This window comes from Equus asinus, chromosome 17 (assembly GCF_041296235.1).
Source record: "Equus asinus isolate D_3611 breed Donkey chromosome 17, EquAss-T2T_v2, whole genome shotgun sequence".
Classification (NCBI taxonomy): Eukaryota; Metazoa; Chordata; class Mammalia; order Perissodactyla; family Equidae; genus Equus; species Equus asinus.
Genome location: NC_091806.1, coordinates 22,218,650 through 22,245,876, shown reverse-complemented (window position 1 = coordinate 22,245,876; position 27,227 = coordinate 22,218,650). Strand labels below are relative to the sequence as shown.

General features: G+C 38.7%; 1 protein-coding gene across 1 annotated transcript in view; it reads left to right on the top strand.

Moving 5' to 3' along the window:
- LOC123282499 (ubiquitin carboxyl-terminal hydrolase 25-like) overlaps positions 1-27,227 on the top strand; it is a 91,895-nt gene that overhangs the window by 32,464 nt on the left and 32,204 nt on the right. Inside the window, exons 4-6 of the mRNA XM_070487755.1 lie at positions 8,115-8,198; positions 15,660-15,783; positions 26,757-26,919. Coding sequence (XP_070343856.1) covers positions 8,129-8,198; positions 15,660-15,783; positions 26,757-26,919 — 357 coding nt within the window. The 5' untranslated portion in view covers positions 8,115-8,128. The remainder of the gene's footprint in view (positions 1-8,114; positions 8,199-15,659; positions 15,784-26,756; positions 26,920-27,227) is intronic.

Here is a 27,227-nt window from a genome sequence, read left to right as displayed (position 1 = left end):
GCCAGGTGGGCCTAGACTGGCAGAGCCAGGCTGCCATCAGCCCTGTCCACCTCCCCCAGTGCCTGGAGAAGTGAGACCCCTTCCACTTTCAGAGCTCACTTAGGGGTCTGTTTCCTAGACCCTGGCTGGCCTCCCCTCCCCCAACCAACTGACACACCCTGGTTCCAGCCACCTGTTTACTTTGGAGATGGAACACTCCTCAGGGTTCCGAGCGGTCAGTTGTGGCCCACAGGGCACTGGCACTCAGAGGCACAGCTGCGGAGCTCTCCCCAGCCATGGAGGGCCTGCTGCCTGCCAACGCGTCCGCTTTCCAGCTGATCTTGGGGCACCTGTGGGGTGCTCTGCTGGTGATTTCGGACAGCTTGAGCCAGGGTCCAGGTCTCCCTGCATTCCCCTGGGAGATCCTGGTATGTACTGTGGTGGTGGCTTTGATAGTCAAGACAGGACACACTTTCACGAGAGGGAAGTCTCCAGGCGAAAGGTGTTCTGCCCGCGCTGAAGTCAGTGGAGAATGTGGGGAGAATACCGGACCTGAGAACCGAGCCGTGGAAGCCCTTCAGTGCCCTCAGGTGGAGGCCAGTCCTCTCCCGTTACGAACCTTGTGCTTGGCAGCGATGAATACAATCCTGAGCACATCAGCACTTCAGGACACTGTCGACCTTCTGGAAAAGGCTTTGAAGAGCCTGCTTGTTAAAGTCTCCAGAGCAACTGATGAAGAGGAACATCAGGAAAGAGCCAGATGGTTGCAGCAACAAAAGCAAATTGAGGAAGAGCTTCCAGGAGAAATCCTCTCCCTCCAAACCGAGGAAGCAACTTTGCAGCACGAAAACACCAAGCTTGAAGGTGAGATTCAGCAGCTGAAGCTCAAACTTCAAATTCTGCATGAGCTACATGATGAAGAAGTTGGGCCGCTTTACAGAAAATTCTTTGAGGAGGAAAGGGTCTGCTCCGAGTTGAACAAGAAGCTCCTCAACGTGTGCTGGGAGATGAACTCCACGTACCAGCTTCGCAACCTCTACAAGAAGATGGCTGAAGACCTGGCCCAAGAAGTGAAGACGTGCACTTCCTACTATCACAAGGAGAACCTCTTCCAGATGCAAAGAGCCAAAGAAAGCGGGAGGGCAGCCTTGTTGGCGGAGAGAAAGCTCGAGGAGCTAAGAAGAGAAAACGAGCACAACAGGCAAAGGCTGGCCATGTTGGAGGCCTCGTTCCAGCCTTTGCCAAGAGGCAGTTTTCCTCCAGCTGCTCCTCCCACGGTCCCCAGAGGCCCAGAAGTGTGGGGGATCCCCTGGGCCGGTAGGACCCCCCCAGGAAGGAGGATGGCCCTGCCATGAGGCCTCAGGGGCCTGGGGTCACCTGCAGATTTGACTCAGCATCCACAGCAGCTGGGCCTTCAGCACCCCAGCCACAGCAGGACATCTGCACGGGTGTTCTCTTTTCAAAGGAATTTTGATTTTTTTCTGTTTTTAATTTAGCTCCTATTACTTACTTAATTATTCTTATTCAAGTAGATAAAGCATTCTAATGTGTAAGATATTTTTTTAAATAAAGTTTCATTTAATACATTGCTTATCAATTGCATTCTCTGTCCTTGGACCCTCTAGAATAAGACAGTATAAGGATTGAGTTTAGATTTAAATGAAAGGTCACTATTCATTAAGCCATCATTAGAGTAGGACATAGAGATGTAGAAAACAATAAAGACTGTTTCTGTGTGCCCTGAGCCCTTATTAGGAATCTGCGAAGTGACAATATTTGCCTGAATGAATTAGATTGTTAGTAAAAACCAATGGAAAAGTGGGAAAAAAAAAAGACTTCAACATACTCCCGTTCACATTTCATAATGTTTTGCTTTATTCCTAAATTTATAGATTAATTTAGAGGGTAATTTTAGATAATTTGCACTCTGTTTTTTGTTCTGTAATTTTTTAAATCTTTGTTGTATTGTTTAAGATAGTGTTTCTTGCCAAAACATTTTTCAATGTTTTGTAGTCCATTTTATGCAGTTTTCCCTTGGTGGCAATCACATATGCACCCACACCCACACACACAGACATGCACAAACTACAGTACAGATGTAGAATAGTTTGTTATTTCAGTACCTAAGGAAAATGTAAAATTAAGAGATTCAATTTTGAAAAATTATTTAAAATAAATAAAAGAAAAAGATCATGCAATCCACCGTGATGTACACAAAAGAATCCTAAGTCCTGCACACAGAAAAGGAGAGGTGCCTGATGTAGCCGACAAAATTCCCACTACAAACACTTCACCCCAATGGTGCAGATGAAGAGACTGAGATGCAGCCATTTCCGGAGCTGAGACAGAGGGGAGGGAAGGGCCAGGGATGTGGGGCTCCCAGGGGCCAGCGAGAGGGAAGCTGTTCCCAGCCCTGGGCTGGAGGGAGGAGGGGAAGTGGTGTCCTCTGGGCCCATGAGGGGCTGTCAGGGGAACAGGGAAAACTGCCCCTGCCCTCTGTCCTCCTGTCGTCCCACCTCCTGCTGAAGCCTAGGAGCCTCCCAGAGACCTGGGCAGTGCAGGCAGAGGAGTCAGCCCGGGCACAGAGCCGGCCAGAGAGGGGCCCCGAAGGAATCTGGAGAGTGACCAGCACACTGGACTCTGCTGAATCCGAAGTGCGAGGGTGTTATTGCCTTCCTTCCCATCCATTCATTGTTACACTTGGAGCTTCTGTGATGTCTTCTGCGCTGTTCCAGGTGTTGGGGATGCAGCGATGCATGAAAGAAAACAGCCCGATGAGGACTGGGGGCCCCAGAGCTTACATTCTACTGAGGGGCAAGGTTAGATCATAAAGAGCAAGAGACGAAGGAGGGAAATACGTGCTCTACAGACGATTCCTATAGGGGGATGGTAAGGGCAGTGACAGGCTAATACTCAGTGGGTGACATTTATGCTGAGATGAAAGGTAATAGGAATTAGCCTGGGAGGTCATGGGCAGAATGTTCCAGGCAGACAGAACAGGAAGTATAGAGACCTGAGAGGTGGCTTCTGGGGCAGCGGAAATAGGACTGAGATGAGGGGGAGGGAAGGTGGGCAGGGAGCAGGGCCCACTGCATAGATGTCTCTGTAGTGCAGGGGAGTGACACCAGGGAAGGGTGTAGACCTGGAGGGGAGACAGAGGGTGGATGGGGGTATACTGTGATGTGCTATCTACATAGATCTCTGTGGCTTCGAGACAGTGGAATGTGGGGTGGGGGAAGAGGGGGCAGCGTTTTGGTGAGGGGCCTCACAGGGGTCTGCAGGGAGCCCTGGGGCTGGCACTGGGGTGGTCATCACAGAGGTGGAGGAGCAGGACTGATGGGGCTGTGTTTGACTGTTGTGGGGTCTGAGAAGAGGAATGAAGGAGGACTCAGAACTTTTATGATCACACGTATATTATCTGCGGTACTTTAAGAAAATCATAGTAAAATCTTTGCAGGGAAATCCGGAAAAAAAATCAGCTGTGTGTGGATGTAGTACACTGAGTGAAAAGCTTTTTTCGAAGGAATAGAGAGGGGAGTAGTCATGTCCATTTGGACGTCCATGAGGTTTCGACCATCCATGAAGGCCCTGGGGATCAGAGGGTCTCACCTCTTAGGCGCTCCTACAACAGGGGCTCCCAGGGCAGCTCCAGGAGGGGCTCGAGGGCAGGGTGAGAGTTCCCAAAGTTGATGCGTCCACTGCCTTAGTGGAGCCGATATGATGCTACTCGTGGAGATGCCAAGATGAACACTCAATGGACTGCAGCAGAGCGCAGAGCCAGTGGAAGAGAAAGACTCACGGACTATAAACGCTCATGGAGGTGGCGTGTGCACCCGCTGCTGGCGCTGTGCCCGGCTCTCGAACTTTCCCTGCAACAGGTTGGGTGTTGGGTGGGAGGTCAGGGAGGGTCTCTGGAGGACGTGGTCCTGAGCTGAATGCTGAAGGAGAAGGAGGAGTTATCCACGGTGCTTTACACACTTTCAGGGGCATATGAATCACTTGAAGATCTCGTTACAAAGCAGATCGTAATTCATAAGGTCCTGGGTGGGCCCGAGTCCCTGCACTGCTCCCAAGTGATGTCCATGCTGGGAATCCACATAGAATAACAAGGATCTTGAGATGAATGAGAGGAAAAGTGTAGGGAAGATAAAGAGGACAGTGCCATTTCTGGTCAGGGTTCTGCGCAGACACAGACAGGAAGGTACAAACAGCCTGGCAGAGCAGATGTACAACTTCTGCAGGAAATCTGCTCCCAATTATCCTCTCAAACGCTGCTAACTACATGGACGGATCCTGTCCCAAGTACACGACCTGTTTCAGAGGAGCATGAGGAACCACAGACTTGGGGTCGCTCTTGGGGAAGCCAGCCACGGAAGACTTGCTTTAGCTTCAGAATGCTCTAGTCAGTCCACAGCCCCCCACGTCCCCTCGCTTTCAGCCCAGACCTGGAAACCCCTCTTGACGTGTCCTTTTTCCTCACCGTCTACATCCAATGCATCAGGCAGTCCATAGATATTTCCCTCAAACTCCCTCTGTTCTCTTCTCTCCATCTCTGCCACCACCCTCCAGTATAAACCACCACTCTCTCTCTTCCCTGGGTCACTGTCACTCTGCTGACCGTCCTTCCTACTGGGCCCAGGTCACCGTGCTTCCTCCCATCGACCTCCTCTCGGCAGACACAGCAGACTCTTTAACCCATGACCTGGGCAGGGCCAGAACAAAGCCAGGCTTGGACGTGTCTGACCAAGGTGGGGCTGACTCCTGCTCTCACCCCCATGTCTCCTGCCTCTGGGTCACAGATGGCAAGGGTGGGCTCACATCCCACTGCTGTCTGGACAGCTCTGTTGGTGCTTGTTTTGTCCCTGGCATGTTATGGATAGCTCCCCTTTACACTCATAAAATGGCTCCAGTTACGACAAGAAATTAGATAGTCACAAAACTAATACCTTGCACGAGTTCAAACTTTTCCAAATAGTAGTGCAACATTTTAAAAAGTATATAAGCTCATGAGAAAAATAGACAACATGATTTCAATCCAAATCTAAATGCAGCCTCGGACAGTTGAAGAATCATCACTATTTTGTCAATTTAGCCAGAGTGAGGACATCACGTTTTTGGTTCAGATGATTTCACATTCCTTCTTCCAGGCCAAATAGAAGCCATCTTTGTTTTGAGAAGCTCACAGTAAGAACTGAATGATATCAGGCATAACATAACACCAAATATGTTGGATTCAAGTCAAGGCCTTTCCAACTTATTGAGGAACCAGAAGGGACTGCTCTTGAAAATCTTTTTTGCAAGAGTCCAAGTAATGTAGATTTCAAAGATTGAAATCATCTTGTGAATTATAGATAAATAACGCCTATGTTTGTTCGACTCAGTTACAAGCACGTTTTGTGGGGAAGTAAGAGATTGAGTCACAAGGTAGAAGGTAAAGACATGAAGTTGCTATACCCAGAAAAGGGCTCCTAGAAAGACAACACAAAGAGAAAGACAGCACAGTAGTGATCTCCTGGTGCTGGGGCTCCTCCCTGCCAGGCTCTGATTCAGTGGCTCTTGGGTGGGGCCCAGACATCTGTATTTTGAATATATTAAATATGAATTAGTATCCTGGTTAGAAGCACAGCACATTTTATTGACAAAGAAACCACAACAGCAAGCAATCTGCTCAGTATGACAATTAATTGAGATAAACCAGAAACTCCATTTCTCTACCATTTCTTTCAAGTGGAATATAAAATTACTTAGTGGATATTTTTCAAGAGCTACACACACATACACACCCACGGTGAAAAGATGCTCAACATCATTAGCTATCAGGGAAATGCAAATCAAAACTACAATGAGGTATCACCTCACTCCCGTCAGAATGGCTATAATTAACAAGACAGGAAACAACAAATGTTGGAGAGGATGTGGAGAGATGGGAACCCTCCTACATTGCTGATGGGAGTGCAAACTGGTGCAGCCACTATGGAAAGCAGTATGGAGTATCCTCAGAAAATTAAGGATAGATCTACCATATGATCCAGCTATTCCACTGCTGGGTATTTATCCACAGAACTTGAAAACACAAAGGCATAAAGATACTTGCACCCCTGTGTTCATTGCGGCATTATACACAATAGCCAAGACTTGGAAGCAACCTAGGTGCCCATCAAGGGACGAATGGATAAAGAAGACGTGGTATTTATACACGATGGAATACTACTCAGCCATAAGAAATGACGAAATCCAGCCATTTGTGACAACATGGGTGGACCTTGAGGGTATTATGCTGAGTGAAATAAGTCAGAGGGAGAAAGTCAAATACCATATGATCTCACTCATAAGTAGAAGATAAAAATGACAAAAAGAAAAACCACATAGCATTGGAGATTGGACTGGTGGTTACCATTGGGGAAGCGGGGAAGGGGGAGGGCAAAAGGGGTGATTAGGCTCACATGTGAGGAGATGCACTATAATTAGTGTTCGGGTGGTGAACATGATGTAATGTATCCAGAATTTGAAATATGATGTACATCCGAAAAAAATAAAAATTAAAGAAAAAAAAGAATTCACTAATTTGGATAGTGTGTCCATAAAGTTGCTTTGAGATTATTGAGGAAAACTGTTGTAGAAATATAATGTTGTGATTTCATTATAATAATGTTAGTATCAAACTGGGAAAAAGTAGCCGATGAATAACAATAATTCTTTTCCAGTTAACAAATTTGTATCATATTTTATCAAGTTCTAAGAAGTACAGCTGCCTTTTGGAGATAGTCTTGATCCAGCATTTAAATTTGGCAGCGTCATAATAGTGTTTCATAGTTTAAAACTGAGAAAGTAAGGAGATGTCATGCATTTAGCAGATTCTTTAAATTATTATGCTATATTGCTGATAAGAAATGAAATCTTTCATGTATTTTTAATTCTTGAAAGGAGTGGTAAAACGTGGGAAGGAAAGATGTATATTCAGACACAGGCCTCCTTTGAAAACACTACCTGCGCGCTGAAGGAATGTGGAGTATTGGAGTGATCAGAGTCTGAGGAAGTTTTCAAGGCAATGTTCTAGATACAAAAACTCTTTTTGAACATTTTCTTAACTTTATGTGAAATATATTTTTATTTGAAAGTTGACCATGGCTTAACTAATTCTTCAAATATGGCAGGAGTTTTTATTTTTTTTAATTGCTTGTTTTCTTTTTTAAGTAAAAAGTCTATTACAGACAGGACTATAGCATAGACAGAGCCTGGCTAATTTTAAGTGTGTCATCTATTGGTTGTAGTAGTGACAAAACATCTGTATTTTGACGTGAAAGTCTTTAATGCTAATACATATGATTACTTGTATAAGCTAGAATATAACTGTTTATGACTGGGCGTCTCTTTTAGAAGGAATAAAATACATGTGTTTTTAATGACTAGAAAAATTTAGCTTTTAAACTAAAATATCCCATAGAAGTTACATTTGGGGCTTGTGGGGAAATTTTCATTTATTCATACCTGGGTACATCAGAAGATAAAGTAAATTATGTCACTTGATTTGAAGAACATATATTTTTGAACCTTCACTTAATATTCAAGAAGTTGTTACATTTTCACTAGTTAGTAGGACAATGATTGGCCTTTAGTGCATTTTCACCTTCCATTTTTGAGAGAAGAAAAAGAAACATTTCAAGGAAAGCTTGTATTCTGTATCATAGAGAATTAAGAAGTGGTGTACCTGGTGTTTGATATTGTTTTGGTAACATTCTATACTGTAATTTAATACTCTGTTGAATTCTGGGAAAAAGCCCAAATCATTTAGAGTATTAACAACACTTTTAGGTACTTTTTTTCATTACTTGGATTTCCTGTCCAGATTGGATATTGTGAATTGTCAGATGAGTGCCTCCCACCTCCAGCTTAAATTGGAAATAAAATTGTGTTGGAGTTTGGCAGTAAAAAATGCAAATGCAAGGAGGCAGCAATGCAGGATACTAAGATATCGTAGGTGAACTTAATAGTCAGAGGAGAGATTCTTTGAAGTTTTTGTGTGATGGCAAACTCTGTCATAGACATGACCATACCAGGCTTTTGCCCACTTGAAATTAAATAGTAATATTCTTTCTTTCATGATCATTAAATTCTTTTGAACTTTTTTAAAACAGGAAAGAAACAGTATATGCCCACCAGAACGAGATGTGCTACAATTGAGCAATCAAAGAATGGATCAAAAGATAAGAGGGATTTGGGTAGGTAATTTTAGCACAGAAAATAATGCCACATATTGGCTTAAGTTTTAGAGAAGTTGATATAACACATTGGAGTAACTGTTAAGTGTTACCAATTTAGAATCGGTTTATTTGGTAAGGATTGCATAGAAAGTGAGAAAAATGTTGAAGTTCTGTCCTAGAACTCTGCTCGTAGCTATGTTGCTTGGCCAGCCTCAAAGTGATCTAAAGGACAAGTGACAGATCCAGGTCTAGTGCTCTCATCTCTGCTGAGGGCAGATCACGTATGTTCAGCAGTTTAGGAGTTTATTAACTGAACCCTGGTATTTTTCCCACCCCCCACATTTGTTAAACAAGTAACTTCAGATAGAAAAAAATTAATGCCATGAAAGTTAAATCTCTTTTTCCGTAGAGATTTCTAATGTAGAAAACTGTTTTGATGATTCACTGAAAGTTAAGGTTAAGCTTAAAAATGAGATTGTACAATGCTCTGAAAGTTACTTGTAAATGATTGCATGCAATTAGGCTTACGTTCTATTACAATGTTCTGTAGAATGACTTGTATAACTTTGTGAGTTTTCTTTAATTTTAGGGAAGAATGGTAGCCATGGACCTTTGTACTTTTTGTTGACTCATATAGAATGTTAACTTTAATTTTTTTTCACAATTTTAGTTTGAAAACATAGTAAAGTTGATGACAGAATTCCCAAATGGCTCCTTTGCTATTCACTTTGCCTTCTTACCAATGCTGCCATTATAATTTTAGCAGGAATTATTAAAAACAGAACAAGACCATTTGGAGCTGAGCTGTTCAACATAGTTGCCAACGGGCACATGTGACAACTTAGATTTAAATATAAATTAAAATTAAATAATATTAAAATTCAGTTCCTATGTTGCACTAGACACATTTTAAATGCTCAGTAGTAGGCAGATGTGGCTAGTGGTCACCCTACTGGACAGCGCAGATAATAGTACATTTCCATCATCATAGAAAGTTCTAGTGGAGAGCACTGTTGTAGAGAACCTGAATTCCGCAGTAAGAAGATTAGAAAAGTAGGAACATCTTAAGAGAGCTGACTGAGGGCAGAGGAGAATGGGAGAGTCAGGTAGGAAACACAATTTACATTATTTATGTCTTCTTGATTTTAAGTATTCTTTTAACGTGATACCTTATTCTATTTGTCCTTTGACTTACTAGAAAAAATTTTATATGGATAAAGCCTATGTTCTTAAGTCTTCTAGTTAGTGCCACTATGAAGATGACTCACTAATTTTTATCTCTATTCCATAGTCTAGATATCAACCTTTATTTGCTTAACAAATATTTATTGATTGCCTAATATGTATTAGATAGGTTTTTAGGCCATTAGAAAAAACACAAAGTGTCAGTTTACATAGGGGGAAGACAGACAGTAAGCAATAAATAAATAATGTCAGGCAGTGGTAAGTTCATGAAGAACAAGAGAGCAAGGTCAAGGGACAGATGGTGACAGGGTTGCGGTTGTAGGTCAGGCATGGGATATGCTATTTTAGATAGAGGATCCGTCAGGGAATGTTTCTTGGATGAGGTCACATTTATACAGATACCTGAGTGAAGTGAGGGAGGGAAGCTCGTGGATGTCTGAGGGAAATGCATCCCAGGCTGGGGCCTCCAGGCAGGAGTATATTTGGCTCAGGAGATGAATAGGGAGGACGTCACTGTGGCTGAAGCAGAATGAGTGAGGGCGAGAATGGTAGTATTCTCCCTTCTCAGCTCCTGCTGACCATCCCTGTGTTCGTATTTGCCTTTCTCTCTTAAGGGCATCCCCATCCTTCTGGGGACCCAGTGATTTTATTTTGTATTAAAGGTTTAGTTTTTTTTACTGCTCTTCGTAATCTCCCAAGTCAGCCATTTAGTCTGCAGTTCTATGAGTTTTTGTCTGCGTACTTTTCCTTTAGTTGCTCCTGCCCTGATACATATTCTTACTACAACTCTTCTCCAACTGTTGTTCAACACTTAACCTCCTCACTCCCAAAACAGAGTTCTTTCTGCTCATATCATTCCCCTGCCTAGAGATCTTCGCTGGTGGTAAATATAAATGTGGTTATATAAAAAAGTGTTTCACCTATGCCTGGGCTTATGTAAATAAGGAAAGCAAGGAAAATCACTTTCTTCTAAAGTCAAAATCTCTGCATATATTGTAGTTCAATTAGATTATGGGCTAAGTGGATTTCTTTTGAACTAACTTGGAAGGCTTTTGTCATTTCATACACTGTCTTCATGGGAAAATGAGTTATGAGTTGTAAACAATGCATACAGTTAAAGTCTGCTTCATTGACCAGTTGATGATTGCCTGTATTTCAGATTTAGCAGAAAAATGTTTGGTAGTTGGTATTTAAGTTTTACTCAAATGCTAACTCTTTGGAATGTACAAGATTTTTTTAGGTTGAGTGTTATGTTTTGGTATATATACTTGTGACCTTACAGAAAAAATGTTTTAATTTGAGCAGTCTTGAACATGTTGAAGATTCCTGTTCATAGGCTTTTGTAATGTGTGATTTTCTACACTGGTGTCCAACTAACACTAACATGCTTGTGCCCTTGAGTTGTGTTCACACTAATACTAGAGGGAGGGTTGGTTAAAACAAAGTTTGAGTGTTTTGCCAAGGTCCTCGCTTGGTACAGATATAAAAATATTTATAACACTTTGGTATTTGGATGGGATTTTTGCATAGGCTCAACTTTTATTTAGTTTGGCCAATTAGAAATTGTTTCCGCCAAGTTTATTCTATGTTCCTTTTTGAGTGTGAGCGTGTAAGAAAATCACAGAGGGCTAGTTTTCATTGTGAAATTGATAGTTCATTACGTGTTTTTGGAAGTCATTCCCCTAACTCCAGAAAAAGAAGAAATTCAGGTTTTACCATTCTAGTGAAATAGCATTTTATTTTCTTAATATCTGGTTTTAAAATCTTATCTGTATTTAGTATGCGAGTAAGTTATAATAGTCTTTCACGATTGCTGTATTGTTCTAAAATATCTTCTGGAAAGAAGAGGATTTATGGAGTAATGGGAACATCCTGGAAAAAATTATGATAATTATAGTGAAGCTACAAATAATAAATAAACTTTCTCCACTGCTTAAAGGAAAACGTCTCAGCTTTTCAGTTAAGGACCAATAACTTCTCGCCAACCAGCCTTTCTAGCATCAAAGGCTACTATTGCTTGTTTCTTCCTCTGCCCTCACTCAATACTTTTGACACCAGATATGTGAGTTTTTACCCCACACCCGACCAATTTTCTGATACCAGCTGAGTGTCCTGCAATTCAGTTCAATTCTGACACTACCTGGAGTTGGTATCGGATCCCACAGGTTAAGGGCTCAGTTGCACACAACTGCCTCCACCTAAGATGCCAGTTACAAGTAATAGGTTCCCAAGTTACTCACACTTCTCTCTGACTGGGCTACAAATTGAGGGTTCCCATGACCCCCTCCTCAAGTTTGATAATTTGTTACAGTCGCTCACAGAACTCAGGGAAATACATTTACCTGTTTATTATATAGTAAAGAATATGATAACGGATACAGATGGATAGCCAGATGAAGAGATGCATAGGGCAAGGTCTGGAAGGGTCCTGAGTGCAGGAGCCTCCGTCTCATGGATTTGGGGTACGCCACCCTCCCACCATGTGGATATGTCACTAACCCAGGAGCTCTCAGAGCCCTGTACTTCAGGGATTTCTATGGAGACTTCATCAGGTGGGCTTGATTGATTATTAATTTAATTTCCAGCCTCTCTCTCCTTCCCAGAGGATGGGAGATGAGGCTCAAAGTTCCAAGCTTCTAATCATGGTTTGGTTTTTCTGGTGATCAGTGCCCACCCTGAAGCTATACAGGAGGCCACCAAGAGTCGTCTCATGAGAACAAAAGATGCTCCTATCACCCAGGAAGTTCCAAGTGATTTAGAAGCTCTGTGTCAGGATCCAGGGTCAAAGACCGAAGATGCTAGAAGCGTCTTTATGGCTTACCTTGCTCTTTGAATGGATTGTTTACCTATGCATGATTTTGTAATACTGTGCATTGGTAATTTGGAAAAGATTTCCTTCCAAATCTTGGAAGAACGTCTGCATCATAAAACAAATTAAAATTGTCAATATCACCTGATTTCACCAGAAATCCTTTAAGTATTGGGGAAATATCAAGCTCATAATGGTAGAAACAAGTTTTCCAAAATTCTGATTTTTGCTTGAAAATTCTGTGTTAATCATTGTCAACAAATGCTGTCATTCATTCTCCCTCATGTGACAGGTTCACTTTATTTTCGAGAAAACATCTGTCAAATACTCAAGTCTGCATAATCATAGTTTGTGGTTTGTCAGTTGTTCTTTCAAGTAAAAATAGTGTTCCATGAAAAAAAATCAGTTCAGTTTGCAACTCAAGCGTTGCACTTGTGTTTTTTCTTTAGCAACAGTGTGCTTTGGATATACAGCAGAAGTACTGTGCATACTTCTTATTTGTCATGTAGAATTAAAAGAAAATTTAAATCGGTATTTGAGATTTAATAAAATTGATTTTTCCATTTTTATCAAGGACTTAAGAGAAACTGGCTTTTTCTTTTTTGAGTAACGAGTGTGCCTATTTGTGAGTAATAACAATGAATTGCTCACACAACTTGGTGCCACTGCCTTGATTTGTGTGCTAAGATGCAGCAGTTTAATGGCATTGTTGTTTCGTATCATCAGTGCCAATATGACCACGGTAGAAAAGGCAGATAACACCTTAATATTATTATGAGAATATATTTTACTTAAAGACCTCCTTTCCCTCATAGGGCCATAGGGGATCCCTGAGGATCCATGGACTCCACTTGGAGAACTGCTACTGTGGAGGAAAGCCCACTGGATTTAATAGAAGACTTAAATTTGAAGTCTCGCCGCCATTTTTTATTCTTATGATGATATACTTCATTTCTCACAATGTCAGTTATCTGTCTCTTGTATCAGATAGAGTTAAAAATATCTTGCCTTGTGTTTTGCTTTTGTGTTGCTTGAGTTACAATTGATAAATTATGAAAAAGCTCTAAGTTTAAGTTGTTGCTATTTCTGAGTGAGTTTCTGCCTTAGCTGGTTTGGTTTACTTGTCAGTCACGAAACAGTAAACACTCTAGATAGTTTCATAGAAGAAATTTAATCCAGAGGATTAGGTTCTTAAAGAAATCACTGGAAGCACTGGAGAGAGGATCTCTAGCTCAGCTTTCAGAAATCACTCCTGGATTCTTGTGGGACTCGCCAGCCAGGGAAGCTCTCCCTCTGCCACAATCAGGAGGGTAGTGAGTGAGTGAATCAGGAGGCTGCCTCTGGGACTCCTGGGTTCAAGAACATGCTTCTGTAGCTGCAGCCCAGAGAAGAATAAGCATCCAAGATTAGGGAACTGCCGCTGACCTCTGCCCGGACATTGGAATGCAGAGTCTAGTTGCCGCTTCTACTCTTATCTCTTGACATCCCTGATGCTGGAAATTGGACACTGGAATGCCACTGTGGAACAACCCACATCTCTTCAGTCATGCTGGAGAGAACAGCCAAAAGCAGCAGGAGTAGGGCTTCCCCCTCACTCTGCCTTCCAAAGCTCATGTTAGTGCATCCAGTTGGTGGAACCTAAATTTTATCCAGAACCTTAACTGCCCATGAATTGGGAAAATAGATTTGTTTGTATCTTTTAATCTTTCCAGCTTCTATAGTTGAATAAAGCATACTTGGAGGATGAGAGAATGGAGTCTGAGGGCTAATTGATCATATCCCCAAAACCTGTTTTTCTGCTGCTTGGTGATTTTCAAATTGTTTCCCTTACTTCCATTATTCTCTCTTTACTCACCTCTATTCTAGTCATTATTTAATGACCAAGGTAGTTCTCATTTTCATAAGGCCATTTCATCCCTCTCTAGTCCTGACTTCTGCTTCATCAATATTTAAGTTGTTATACCCCGGTGACACCCATGTTCAGCCGTGGTCGACCTGTACTTAGGTCTTGTAAGCCGGACTCAGAAAGCCTTTGGCCTGCTGATAGATCTAGGCATGCTCCATCGTTTCAGTTACCTTGCTATGTGTTCTACATTTTACTTGACTGAATTTTTTTGGACCCTACTTACTACATTTTTGTGAGGTTTTATTATACTTTCTAAGAACATTAAAAAAAAATCTTCCATGGCCAGTTATTATTTCTAATATTTTTAATATCCTTGTAAGCTACCCTTTGGAGAAAAAGTGTGGATAACAATAGAAATAGGCCAATATATATTATTTATTTCTTATTAAGTGTGGAATATTCTTTTCTAGCCTCTGTATGTAACCCTATAGCTAGATGGTAAAATGCAAGCATCTTATCTCCCATCACCTACTCCTTTTTGTTTGTCTCCCTTTTATAAAATTCTAGGATTACAATGAAAAAAAATTAGTTTTTAACATGTCTCAAATACAAATAAATGAAAGGAATACAAAACTTGTCCAAAATACCCAGAAGCAAAATCCCAACCACACAAAGATAAGGTAATAACAGATATGGTTTTTTCTTTCTCATCATATTGTTTTATAATCCCCTACTTGGCAACATATTATGGTTCTTACCATTGTTTAAACAATAATGTGAGTATTATTGGCATCTTTTGGGTTAAGGAAATTGATGAATATCTACTGGGAAATTGGTTAAAAAGTGTTTTTTCTGTAGGTGGTAATAGTTGTAGCCTTTATTCTTTGGAAAAAGAATACTTATAGCATCAAAACTATTTTCTTTGCTTAGTGTATTTCTTTTTGTGAAATGCAAACATTTTTAAATTAAAATTATTTAGTAAACTGAATGATTATTAAATAATTCAGATGGTAGAGAAGTGTTTGAAATAGAAAGTGAGAGATCCTTACACTTCCTCCTCCATAACCCTCTTCATCAAACTTAACCACTGTTGACAATTTGGCACATTCTTCCAGACTTTAAAACAATGTGTATATAAACGTATATATATCTACGGTCAGTTAGTTTCTGAAACATAATTTTTGAGAGCTCAGTTGTTAATTATTATACTTTGATAGACAACGTCTAGGTGGTATTGTGGATGAACTGTAACGTGTGTATATTTGGATTAACTTCCAAAAGCGTAAATGTAAATGTTTAATTATGTTAATTTCAAATTTGTTTGGTAAAGAAATTTTTTAGCAGTCTTCCTGCTTATTATATACTTTTAATCAGGGACTTCATAGTAAATATTGTTTCCTCTGTAATGAAAAATATTTATGCCCTTATTGCTTTTAGCTATATTTTACAGAGAGGAACATTGTTTCGAAGTATGTTCCATTTAAAATGTTTGTATTCTCTTCAGAAAGGATCTTATAGAGAATTATGTTGGTGCTGACTTTGGTTTGAAAGGGTATAGTGGGTGTAAAATCTCCATGATAAGAATTACCTTTCATTCTGTTTGACTTTTCATTTTGAGAAAGTTAGTTTTGCTTTTCAGATGTGATTGATCTCACTGGAGATGATAAAGATGATCTTCAGAGAGCAATTGCCTTGAGTTTGGCGGAATCAAACAGGGCGTTCAGGGAGACTGGAATGACTGATGAGGAGCAAGCCATTAGCAGGTAAAAACCTAATTTATATAAAGTGGATATAAGTTCTGTTTATAATAGAAATAATAATTGGCTTTAATTAATTTCAAGAGGCATAAAATATACTTTGTTATTCTAAATAAATTATGAATATATTTCAGTATTTTTTTTATATTTTATGTAACCAAAATTTTCATTTTCTAGTTCCAATTGCGTTTGAAGCTTAGATTTTTAGGACTTTGGAGTGGCATTATGGGCACTAAATTTAGGTGTATGTTTCAATGTTTCTCTGATTTTTTTTTTCCCTCCTAATCCGTTTTGGATACATCGTCCAATTCAATTTATAGTCGTTTATAGAAGGCGTCTGCAAACATTTTCCTGTAAAAGGCCAATGGTAAATATTTTAGGCTTTGTTGACCATATGGTTTCTGTTGCAGTTACTCAGTCTGGTGTTGTAGTATAAAAGCAGTTATAGATAATACATTATTTAATGAGTGTGGCTGTGGTCCAGTAAATCCTGATTTACAAAAATAGGCTGCCAGCTGGATTTGGTCCATGGGCTGCAGTTTACCAACCTCTGATCTATAATATGGTAGTATGTTTATAGGGGTTTTTTTTTTTTTTTTAAAGAATTAGGCAAGATTCTAAGAGATGTGATAAAGTGCATCTTTTGATTTAATAAGGAAAACTTTTTAGTTTAAAGCAATTTGATCTACTGAAGGATCAAATAAATAAATTTGATTTTATCACAAAAGAATGTTGACTAAAAAAAACCTTAAATTATAACTAGCTGCAGTCATGTGCTGCATAATGAAATTGTGGTCAGTGATGGACCGCATATATGATGGTGGTCCCATCAGATTAGTACCATATACCCTAGGTGTGTAGGAGGCTATACCATCTAGGTTTGTGTAAGTACTGTCTAGGATGCTCACACGATGGCGAAATCACCTAATGATGCATTTTTCAGAATGTATCCCTGTCGTTAAGTGACGCATGACTGTGTAATCTTCTAAACAACTCTTTGCAAGCAGTGATAACTCTGTCTTACTGAAGAAGAACTATATCTTTTAAGAGGTTAAATGATTTTCCAAAGGTACACAGCCAAGATGGGTCTTATGACTCCAGTGTTCTTTTCTCTGTAGCAGAGTTGTTTGGTAGCAGAATGTGCCAGCTTCCTCACATAATTTCCCTTGGCACAGTATCAATAGTATATGTCTTTCTAAGTAATCTGAGATTACTGTATTGTAGGAGTTGTCTCAAAATGCTATGTTTAGCAAAGGCACATAATTTTTATTAGTAATACTTTTTAATGTTTTTAAATGATACTTCGGAAAGTACTTTTTAAGACGTTATTTTAAGATGGAAAGACAATTAAAATTCATTATTCTCTTTCATTGCAGTTAATAGTATTTAACACCAGTAATTTTAAATGAAAGCCAAAAATACATAAACTATCTTTAGACATTTTAGTTAGGCTTATTTTGTAAAGGATTTGGAGAAATTATAAAATTAGGTTTTGTCTTAAAGAAATAGATTGGAATGAAATAATTATCTTGAATATTATAAAACTTGACAGTACTTCAGCTTTGTTGAGAAATATTTGAATCATGAAATCCATGAGTTGGATTTCATATTTAAGGGGAATGATCTATTATGTAAAAAAGAGGTTATAAAACAGAATATATACTGTGTTACAAATATTATTTTAAAGAGTGTACTTTTTATGAATTTATAGTAGTATATAAATTTTAAAAACTCTGGAAGCTTATATACCAAATGGTATCAGTAGTTTTATATTATGTGTTTTCTCATTAAAAGAACATGTACTAATTAATTAGATAATAAACAGTAGAAATAACTTAAAAGTTAAGGGATTAAAACTATTCCTAATCTGTTACTAAGTTCAATGTATATGTTATATATTGTTTTAGATACTTATCTTTGTCCAAATGGAAAAGAAAATAAGATACTGCTCTTTTTTATTCTTGGTCTTTTACATTTTAATGTACTTTTAAAATAGTATATATTTTATAAATACTTTTATTGTAGATAACCTTACAGAGATTTGGCATAGTGTAATATGCTGTAAAATTTTACATAAAATTATACTCTGTAGAAGTAAAAAGTCATATTAATTTACTGTTGCTAAATGTTATTTTTTTGTTATGTGTAAGTTTTATAATTTACAGTTAACAGTGTCAAATGCAAAATAGGCAGTTAATAAGCACATATGTAAATCACATTGTATCAGTAAAAAGGAAATGTCAGGATTCTAGCTAAACATTTAGCAAAGATGTGTTTGTTTCTATGGGTTTTATTAAGGCTTGGAAGTCTAAATTCGAAAGGGAAAATGATGCAAATTATATGTCATGCTTAAAAGTAAATTTAACTACTTGTTCGTTACCCAAGTTCATATGACAAAATCTTGCCAAAATAAAATCCTAGAATCATCTGACTGTGGTTATATTTCAATAGATATACTTTAATATGAATTCACACAATTGGAATACTACATTATTATGTATAATTAGATGAGATAAAGCCTATTTTTTATATCTTACAATCCTGTGTTTAGGCATTCATAAATTTCATGGTAAAATTTTTTATGTTGAACATCTTGGAAGTGTAATTCTTAATATAATTACTCCTTAATGTCTGCATTGGATGTATTATATTATAGTTATCTCTTGGTTGTCATTGCTTAGATAGAGAACAAGTAGAGTATGGTTAGTTGAAATTTACTAATGAGCTACATTGGGACTGGTTTGTGTCTCTGGCATATTTCTTGTGAAAATGGCTTGCCTCGTGAAATGACTTTGAACTAGCTGGATAGAAGGTAGGGCTAGGTTCTAGTTAAAACCGTTACAAAAAACACATCTCCAACTATTTCAAGAAATATAGTAGACTAAGACACATTTTCTAGTGGAAGCAACCAGAATTTTGTGTTGTTTCTGTTGGATATAAAATATTGTAAAATTTTACTGAAATCAGGGTGAAAGCAGGAACCCAAAGAAGTAAGTTCAGCACACTGAAAGTCAGTTTTTGACATGATAATATTTGCTTGTATATAAATTGGCTTATGTGTATAAACTTCAGTTATGATATCCTTGTTGAACGTGGAAGAAATAAGTCAAAGAACATTGTGTATGGTAAGGATCTTTAATAGGAGATCTTGCCCCTTATTAAGTTGTTTGTCAAAGGGTGACATATTCACAATAAGGGTAAATCAGAAGTATCCCCGTCTTTCAGAACTCCTAGAGCACTGCAAAGATGGTTACCTTGGCTCTGAAGGGTGCTGTTGGAGGTGATGAGACTTGCCCCTGAGAAGTTGTACCATGTTTTGCAGCTAATTTGTGTCACTTCAATGGTCCAATAAATACCGACTTGGGAATTTAGTTTTAAATGGTGTTGGATTTGTGTTGTCCATAGGTCCTGGCAGAATCAAAAATGCGTTCTCTCTCTAGGAAGTTGTCTTTATCCTTGGCCTCAAAGAATCCCCTTCAGTAACTTTAGAAGTTCTGCAAGTTCCACTAGTCAAAATTACCAAGCATAATTGGAAAAAAGTCACTGTGAGAATCAGCAAAAATAATAGGCAGCAAAAATGCACTCATGTGTTTAGATATGGTGATCGATAGAACTATACTTTAGCTTTTAAAGGAGACAAGAAATGCTTGAAAATATGCCCTGACGAATTTGAAAAAGAACTGAAAATATATTCTGAAAATGAAAACCAGAATTACTGTAGTAAAAAAAAATGTACAGGACCTAGGTTTAATAGCAGATTGGATGTAGTTAAAGGACATATTAGTAGACTGGAAGATATGTGAGGAGAAATTATCCAACTTCTAAGACAGCTAAAAGGATGGAAAATATGGAGAAGAAAGTGAGTAGGTCTAACACACATTAATTGGTGTTACACACGCGGAGAGGAGAGAGTGGGTTAGGCAAAATTTAAAGAGAGAATCACTGAGAATTTTTCAGAAGTGAAAAGATAACCTGTAATTTCATGAGGCCCAACAAATCGCAGTCAGGAAAATTAAAAGAAACCGTTACGCAGATTCATTATAGTGTTAGTCCAGAGCACTTAAGACTGAGAAAATCTTGGGCCAGCCCTGGTGGCCTAGGGGCTAATTTTGGTGTGCTCCTCTGTGGCGGCCTGAGTTCAGTTCCCAGCTGTGAACCTACATCACTCCTCTGTCAGTGGCCATGCTGTGGTGGAGGCTTACATACAAAAAGAAGAAGATTGGCGACAGACTTTAGCCCAGGGTGAATCTTCCACAGCAGAAAAGAAGGAAAAAAGGAAAAGACTAAGAAAATCTTAAAAGTTTTCAGAGAAGAAAGGTGGAATTATCCTAAAGTTAGTGACAAATGAAACAAATTGACGCAGCAATAAGACGCATGAAAATAATAAAATGGTTTTCAAAAATGAATGGAAAGAAAATAACTGCCAGAATTTTATACTCTGAAACTGTGTGGGGTAGTCTCACCAAGGCACTTTTCTTTGTGACTAAGGTTTCAAGGGCAGTTCTGAAAGACAAAGATTATTACTATCCCTCCTGTTTCCATGTTTCCTACACCCCTAGACGTGGGGTGCTTCTATTGCCTCCCCTGCCACAAAATCTGTGTGTCCCAGTAATTTTACCTTTTTTCCCAGTAATTTCCTACTTGTACCTGACTTTTCCTCCAGAAGGGCAGGTACAAGAGGAACAAAGACATTTTTATAAAATTAACACGGACTCGTTGTGCCTCCCACTTTGCCACTGTAGGGGAACTAGGTGAGCAGTGTACTCAACCAAATAGTGGTTATCTTCGCATTCTAAGACCATTCAGTTCAACACAGAAATCCAGGTATCTGAACTGGAGTTAAGTCTGGGAGCCTCCTGGAGGGTTTACCAACCAGGACGGCCTAGAGTTGCCCTTTGGAGAAAGAAAAGAGCATCATATCCAGGAATGGTTAGGGTAGAATTCTGAATTTTTAAGTTGGTCTCCATAACTCCTCTCATTTTCATTCTGATCATTACCTGGGAAGCAGCTGTGAGGGGGAGCTTCCCTAAGAATATGTGTGGAACAGGAGTAAGTGAGGGAGGCAATTACAGCCTTTTTAAAGTTGATTTATGAGGAGAATTCTAATGCTCAACAATACCAGTTGTCTGGATGATAGGGAGCATAGGAGGTCCATTGACTGCTTTGACTATCATTCCTTTTTGAGTGTTTTTTATGGTAAGAGGTACACCAGTGTCAGATTACAAGTGGTCTGGAATGGTTGAAAATATGAAGCATATTAGTTCTAAGGGCCAGAGTTGCCTGATCAGACTGGAACAGCACGAGTGTCACTTGAAAAAGTGTCAACAACACTGAAGTACCACTGATAGTCCTAAGAAGGATTGGGGCAGGAGGGGGCTGTTCAAAGGTTTGATATAGTCAGTCTGCCAGGAGTGGGCAGCCACACCCCATGCAATGTGGCCTCCTTCACCATGAGAGAAACAGGTCAACTTTTGGCAGGAGTCACATGTCTGACATGCAGTGGTAGCTTCTATGTTAGAAACAGAGAGTCCCTTAAATGGTACTTAGTATATGATTGTGGACATGTTGCTGTGGTGGATGTGATGATAGATTGAAGCAATGGTGGCGATCTGGGTAGTGCAAGCTCGAAAGTCATCTCATTAGAGAACAGGCACCGCTGTATATCCATCACAATGGCTAAAGTTAAAAAGACTGACAATACCAAGTGTTGAGCATGTAGAGCAACTGGAACTGTCATAGACTGTTGGTAGGAATGAATAATGGCATAACCACTTTGGGAAACTGGGAATTTCTAATGAATTTCAACACATACTGTGCTAGGACTTAGCATTTCCACTCCTAGGTGTGGACCCTTGAGTGTAGAGTAGCTTTATTCATAATAACTAAAAACTGAGCGACCAAATATAAGAACAGAATAGTAAACAATGGGTGGTATATTCACACAATGGAATAGTAAGCAATATAATGGAAAACATTTTCCTGGTACTGGCAAAAATGTGGAGGAATCCTCAAAGCAAAATGCTGAGTGAAAGAAACTTGACATAAAAGAGTAACTGCTGTGTGATTCCGTTTACGTGATGTTTAAGGACGGGCAGAACTAATTTATGGTGATAGAAGTCAGGATGGTGATTATTGAGGGATGGAGAAGACGGCACTGTTGGCTGAAAAAGGGCATGAGAGGCTTTGCTGGAATAATGGAAATTTTCTATATTTTCGTCTGTGGTGGTCACATGGGTGTATGAACTGTCCATTTAAGATTTCTATATCTTATTATATGTAAATTATCCCTAAAGTACTCCTACCAAGAAAAAAAGAATATTTAGCTATGTTGATTAATAATCAATATAAAAAAATTATATTTCTATGCATAAGAAAGAATGAGAAAGTGAAATTTTAAAAGCTACCATTTAAAACACATAAAACTATTAAAGACCAGGAATAAATCTAATAAGAAATGTGCAAATACTCCAAGAAAATTGTTAAATATCATTGAGACACATTAATGAATATGTAATGATTGGAAATATAGTCTATTTCACAAATTGGAGGACCGAACGTTGTAAAACTGATCAGTTCTCCTTAAATTGACTTAGAGTTTAGTGTGATCTAATCAAAATACCAATAGGTTTTTTTTTTTCTTTTAAGACTGGCACCTGTGCCAACATCTGTTGCCAATCTTTTTTTCCTTCCCCCAAAACCTCTAGTGCATGGTTGTATATTCTAGTTGTGGCATGTGGGACACCGTCTCAGCATGGCCTGATGAGTGGTGCCGTGTCCTTGCCCAGGATCCGAACTGGCGAAACCCTGGGCTGCTAAAGTGGAGCGCGGGAACTTAACCGCTCAGCCCCAGGCCAGGTCCCGCAATAGGTTTTTTTGAAGGCAGTCAACAAGATGATTCCCTCCACTCTCTTTCTCTCCTTCTCTCCCTCACTTCCTGCTTTTTTCTTTTCTTTTTGGATGATCTATACAGCTTAAATGATAATACTTGTTTTCCAGTGAGTATGCTGCTTCCCCAAAATGGACTTAGATAATCTAAAGTGGAATGTTTTCAAGATTACTGCTATAATTCGGTTTAAATAACAGTACAAAACAAAGTAAAACAAGCAAACCCTCCCCCCCCCCCCAATCACTGCAATAAAATTTCACTGGGAAGGTGAACATTTACCCTAAGTTCTCTGAACATTCAGTATGGGAGAAAAAGAGACACAAAACATTTTGTCGTCTTTTTCTATTGCTGAATGCCATGGTCATGACCAGTGTTGGGAAGATAAGAAAGCAGGTGATGTGTAGGGGGTTTGGTTTTTGATTGTGGCTTTTGGGGTTGCCTCTCTGGGCATTTTGTTATGAGCTGTTTCTGAGCTCTCTGAGATTTGCATTGTTTTTTGTTTTTCCTTTTTTTCTCTCTCTCTCCTGGCAGCTTTAATGCCTAGAATATAGTTCTTGCATACTCTTTACTAGTTTAAAGCCTGGCTGGTATCACTGGCTTTAGTCTGGTGAGTCCAGGGAAGGGACCCTTATGTAGAAATTGGCGTTATAGAAAGTTTATGTTCATTAAACCAGTACTGGACTATAGAAGGGGTCAAGGGCTTGGGAATAGAGTAATATTTAGCTGGAGATGGGCTTTAGCTAAAAAATAAGAGAGGTATAGCATCATCTAACATCTTAATCATCCATTTACTTTAAACACTCGTTTAGCCCCTATATTTATCATGTAAGCTCTAGCGAAGAAACAGATGTGTGTTTCTACCCTCCACATGCTAATGGGAGAGACTGAGTAATTAATAAATATTTTTGGTGCAGTGTAATAGATGTGTTTGTAAAGTCCTTCATGATCCTGGAGGAGGCGGTAGGAGGAAACCCACTGAAGCATGTTGTAAGTCCCTGGTGATACAAAACTGAATGAGTTGTAAGCTCTAAATCAAGGAGATCACAAAGTCATGGCTTTCTTTCATCCACTGTCTTTTAGTACCATAATTTCACCATATGGTGTGGCTAAGGAATTTATAATAAACCTATTTCTTGAACACCTATACTTTTGTGATAATGAATGATATTTACCATATGACAGAATTGAGTTATATGAATAATTATATATATGTACACATAATACACACAAAATATAATTTAGGAAATGGATATTCTTTTATTTTTGTATCTTAGGTAACTTTGAGCAGCAATGAGCATGTATCTCTTGAGTCCTAATCAAACAGTTATTACAGTTTGTACCTAATTTTACCTCTGTAAAAAAGGGTACATAGGAATGCTGGGGAGATGGTATCTTCAATTTATATCCTTGACCTTCTTTCCCTTCCCACTTGCTTTGAGGAATAGTATAACAAACAGTACAGGCAAGCTACTTGGTCCTAGGAAGTACATTTGAGGCCATACGTTCTCCCAGTCCTACGGGGAGAGATTAGGCAAGGGAACCAAAAAGTTGACGTAAGTTAGCTCATGCCATTAATGTAATGTTTAACGTACAAATTTGTGTGTAAACATACAAATCAAGAGGTGTATTTTCTGTGTAGGAGGGGGCAGAAAAGGAGGGTGAGGGAATTGATTGCATCAAAACATTAAAAAAAACCTTCCTGGATTTTAGTAATCTTAACCAGATCTAGAATAAGAAGAATATCATTATCTCAGGGCAGTCTGGATTGTAGATTTGGGTTGGGTCGTTGACATTTGTGGGCAATATGAGACCTAGTTTAAGTCAATCTGGTCTTGAGGCTGAATTTCCTTTTGTTATTACTTCGTGTGACTCATATATGCATTTTAATTTTTGCAGATTGGGTGTATTTTGTAGAAATTAGGTATTCTCATGTTTTTCATAACAAATGTCTATGTGACCCATTGCCTGGTCGTTATGATGGATGTGATCTGGTCTGTTGACATTATTAAGGGTTCATTTCTTAGTGGTATTTTATTATAATAGTAGGTTAAAAATATGTAATGGTAGAGGTTTATCCACCAGGAGATTCAGGATTGAGTGTAGTTTTCCTAGACTTTTGACCAGTTTATACTTTTAGAGTATGTTGTAGAATCCTCCTTTTAAATGGTGATTGTACATGCCCGCAGGTGCTGGTCAATTGCCGGATGCCTCTTCTCTCTCTTGTGTATGACCTCTGGCACTAATTCTTCTTTCCTGTTTGTGGTATTGTTGCTTCTTCCCCCAGAACTCATTGCTTGTTTTTGTTCATTCATCTTGAATTGCCAAGATACAAATAAGATCCCTTTATTTAAACTTCTAAATGTACATGTGCATTACAAAAGGAACAAAACTTTCAAATGAAAACACTCCCGTTTGTGAAAGTCAATAAGAAATTAAATATACCTTTCTATATACAGCAGTCTTTGTGTTACATATACGTTTTGCATACTGTTAACTTTTCTCTTTTGAGCATAACCTAGTTGCTTTGTACATAATCCACTGTATTATTGCTATTGTTTTGTATTATCCTGAACTGTGCAGTTGAACAGTAGGAAGCCTCTCAAGTTGGCTCTGACTTTTTATCTTCCCTTAGGTTCTTGAAAACTTGCTTTCTGGCCACAGTGGGATGTTCTAGATAAATTCTGATTTTCTTCTGACCCAATTTATCTACCTAAATACCTTCCAAGAAATTCTGGTATACTTTAGTAGTAAATAGTTTAAGAGAAAAAGCCCAGGGGTGGAGGGCGCATGTGAGAGTTAGTTTTGGGGCAGAGAATACTGCTGCTAATGATGGATCACACTTAAAAGTGACAGAGGTGTAACCTGTTTATTTTTAAGTATATAAGGTTACTTTGACCTTTACATTTTAACAACTGTTGTTGTTACTTACTTTCTTTTAGTATGTGGTTTCGTTGTGTCCCAAAGAAAGACTTTATTCTATTTTCACATAAGTTATTTTAAGTAATGATGATTTGGAGTCCTATTACATTGTGTCTAATGTCATGTTGCAAATACTGCAGTGAGAGCTAATACAACAATTCACTTTTTCCCCATCATTAAGAAACATAGCTATATTATTTTGACATTGATCTAGTCGGGCAAAATCTTGAGCATAAAGATGATGTAGCATGAATGAGATTATCTCAGGAAGCCAAAAAATTGGAAAAACTCATTCTTGCTGAGGTTTTTGTAATTAACATAAAATGGGTTAAGACACCTGAATATTTCTTAAGGCTTATTTAGAACACTAAGTAACACATGTCTTGAGCAGGCAGTTTTCCAGCATGTAATTTCTTGCTTAAGAGCAAGAAAAACGTCATTGAGCAAAGTAGCATTACTCTTGCTGCGTTTAGATATATTTAAGATATTCTGTAGGCTGAGTTTATTTTCAGGAGGTTAGCCTTTTATTATTCTGACGTGTAGATATTTGTTTCACTAGATTTTTCGCTAGGCAAACTTTTGGGTGAAGAAGTGAACACTAAGTATTCTCTGCCTTTATTTAACTGTCATAGAGTCATAGATATCTAGAACTGAAAAGAATCCCAGAGTTTACGTTATTTAACATTTTTTATAGGCAAGGAAATTAATGGTCAGAGGAGTAAAAGTGTAGTTTGCCCAGTTTTTGATGTTTTCTTGATGACTCAAAGTAATTGTTATAAAAACGAGTCATTATGTTATATTTTAAATATATACTTTAATAAAGTGATTACTCAGAAAACTTGTCTAGGTGCTATATTCCTGGTACTAAACTTGTAATTGGTTGACATAATTTAACATACTTTCTATATTATGTAACATTGTCTTTTTGTGTTTGAAATTTCATTTTTCTGAGGAAAACTGCATGTCTCTTGATCTGTTGGCATTGCCGCTGCTATATTCTTAAAGAAAGCTAACCTCTACTTGAGTAAAGTTGGCATTAAATATTACTTCCTCAAATACGTTATCCAGAGCTTAAGTAATTAAAATAGTTAGTTTGTGATATGCTATTTCCTAGGGTACGGCACTAGATTAATACTTTATTTTTTTTTTCATCATTTTCTCCCCATGGCTTAAGAGTTCTTGAAGCCAGCATAGCGGAAAATAAAGCCTGTTTGAAGAGGACACCTACGGAGGTTTGGAGGGATTCTCGAAACCCTTACGATAGAAAAAGGCAGGACAAAGCTCCTGTTGGACTAAAGAATGTGGGTAATACTTGCTGGTTTAGTGCTGTTATTCAGGTAAGGGTCTTTTTGCAGATCTGATTTGGTGGGCACGATAGCAATAGAAACTGGCTTGGGGTTGTGTTTCTTTTAAGTTGTATACTTGAAACATAACTGCAGGCTAAGTTTTAATATGCCTTTCTATCTAATAAACTAGTTTGGGGATTGCAGTATTCCCCACCCCACTCTGTTCCTTCTCCCGGTATGGAGTTTTAACACTAGAGTACTATCTGTGCTTTATTTGAAATTATTTTGAATTAATTTCTCCTCCTTCCCGGCTAAGAATTGTTGTCAGAATGTAAAGAAAATATTTTTGTATGTCTTGC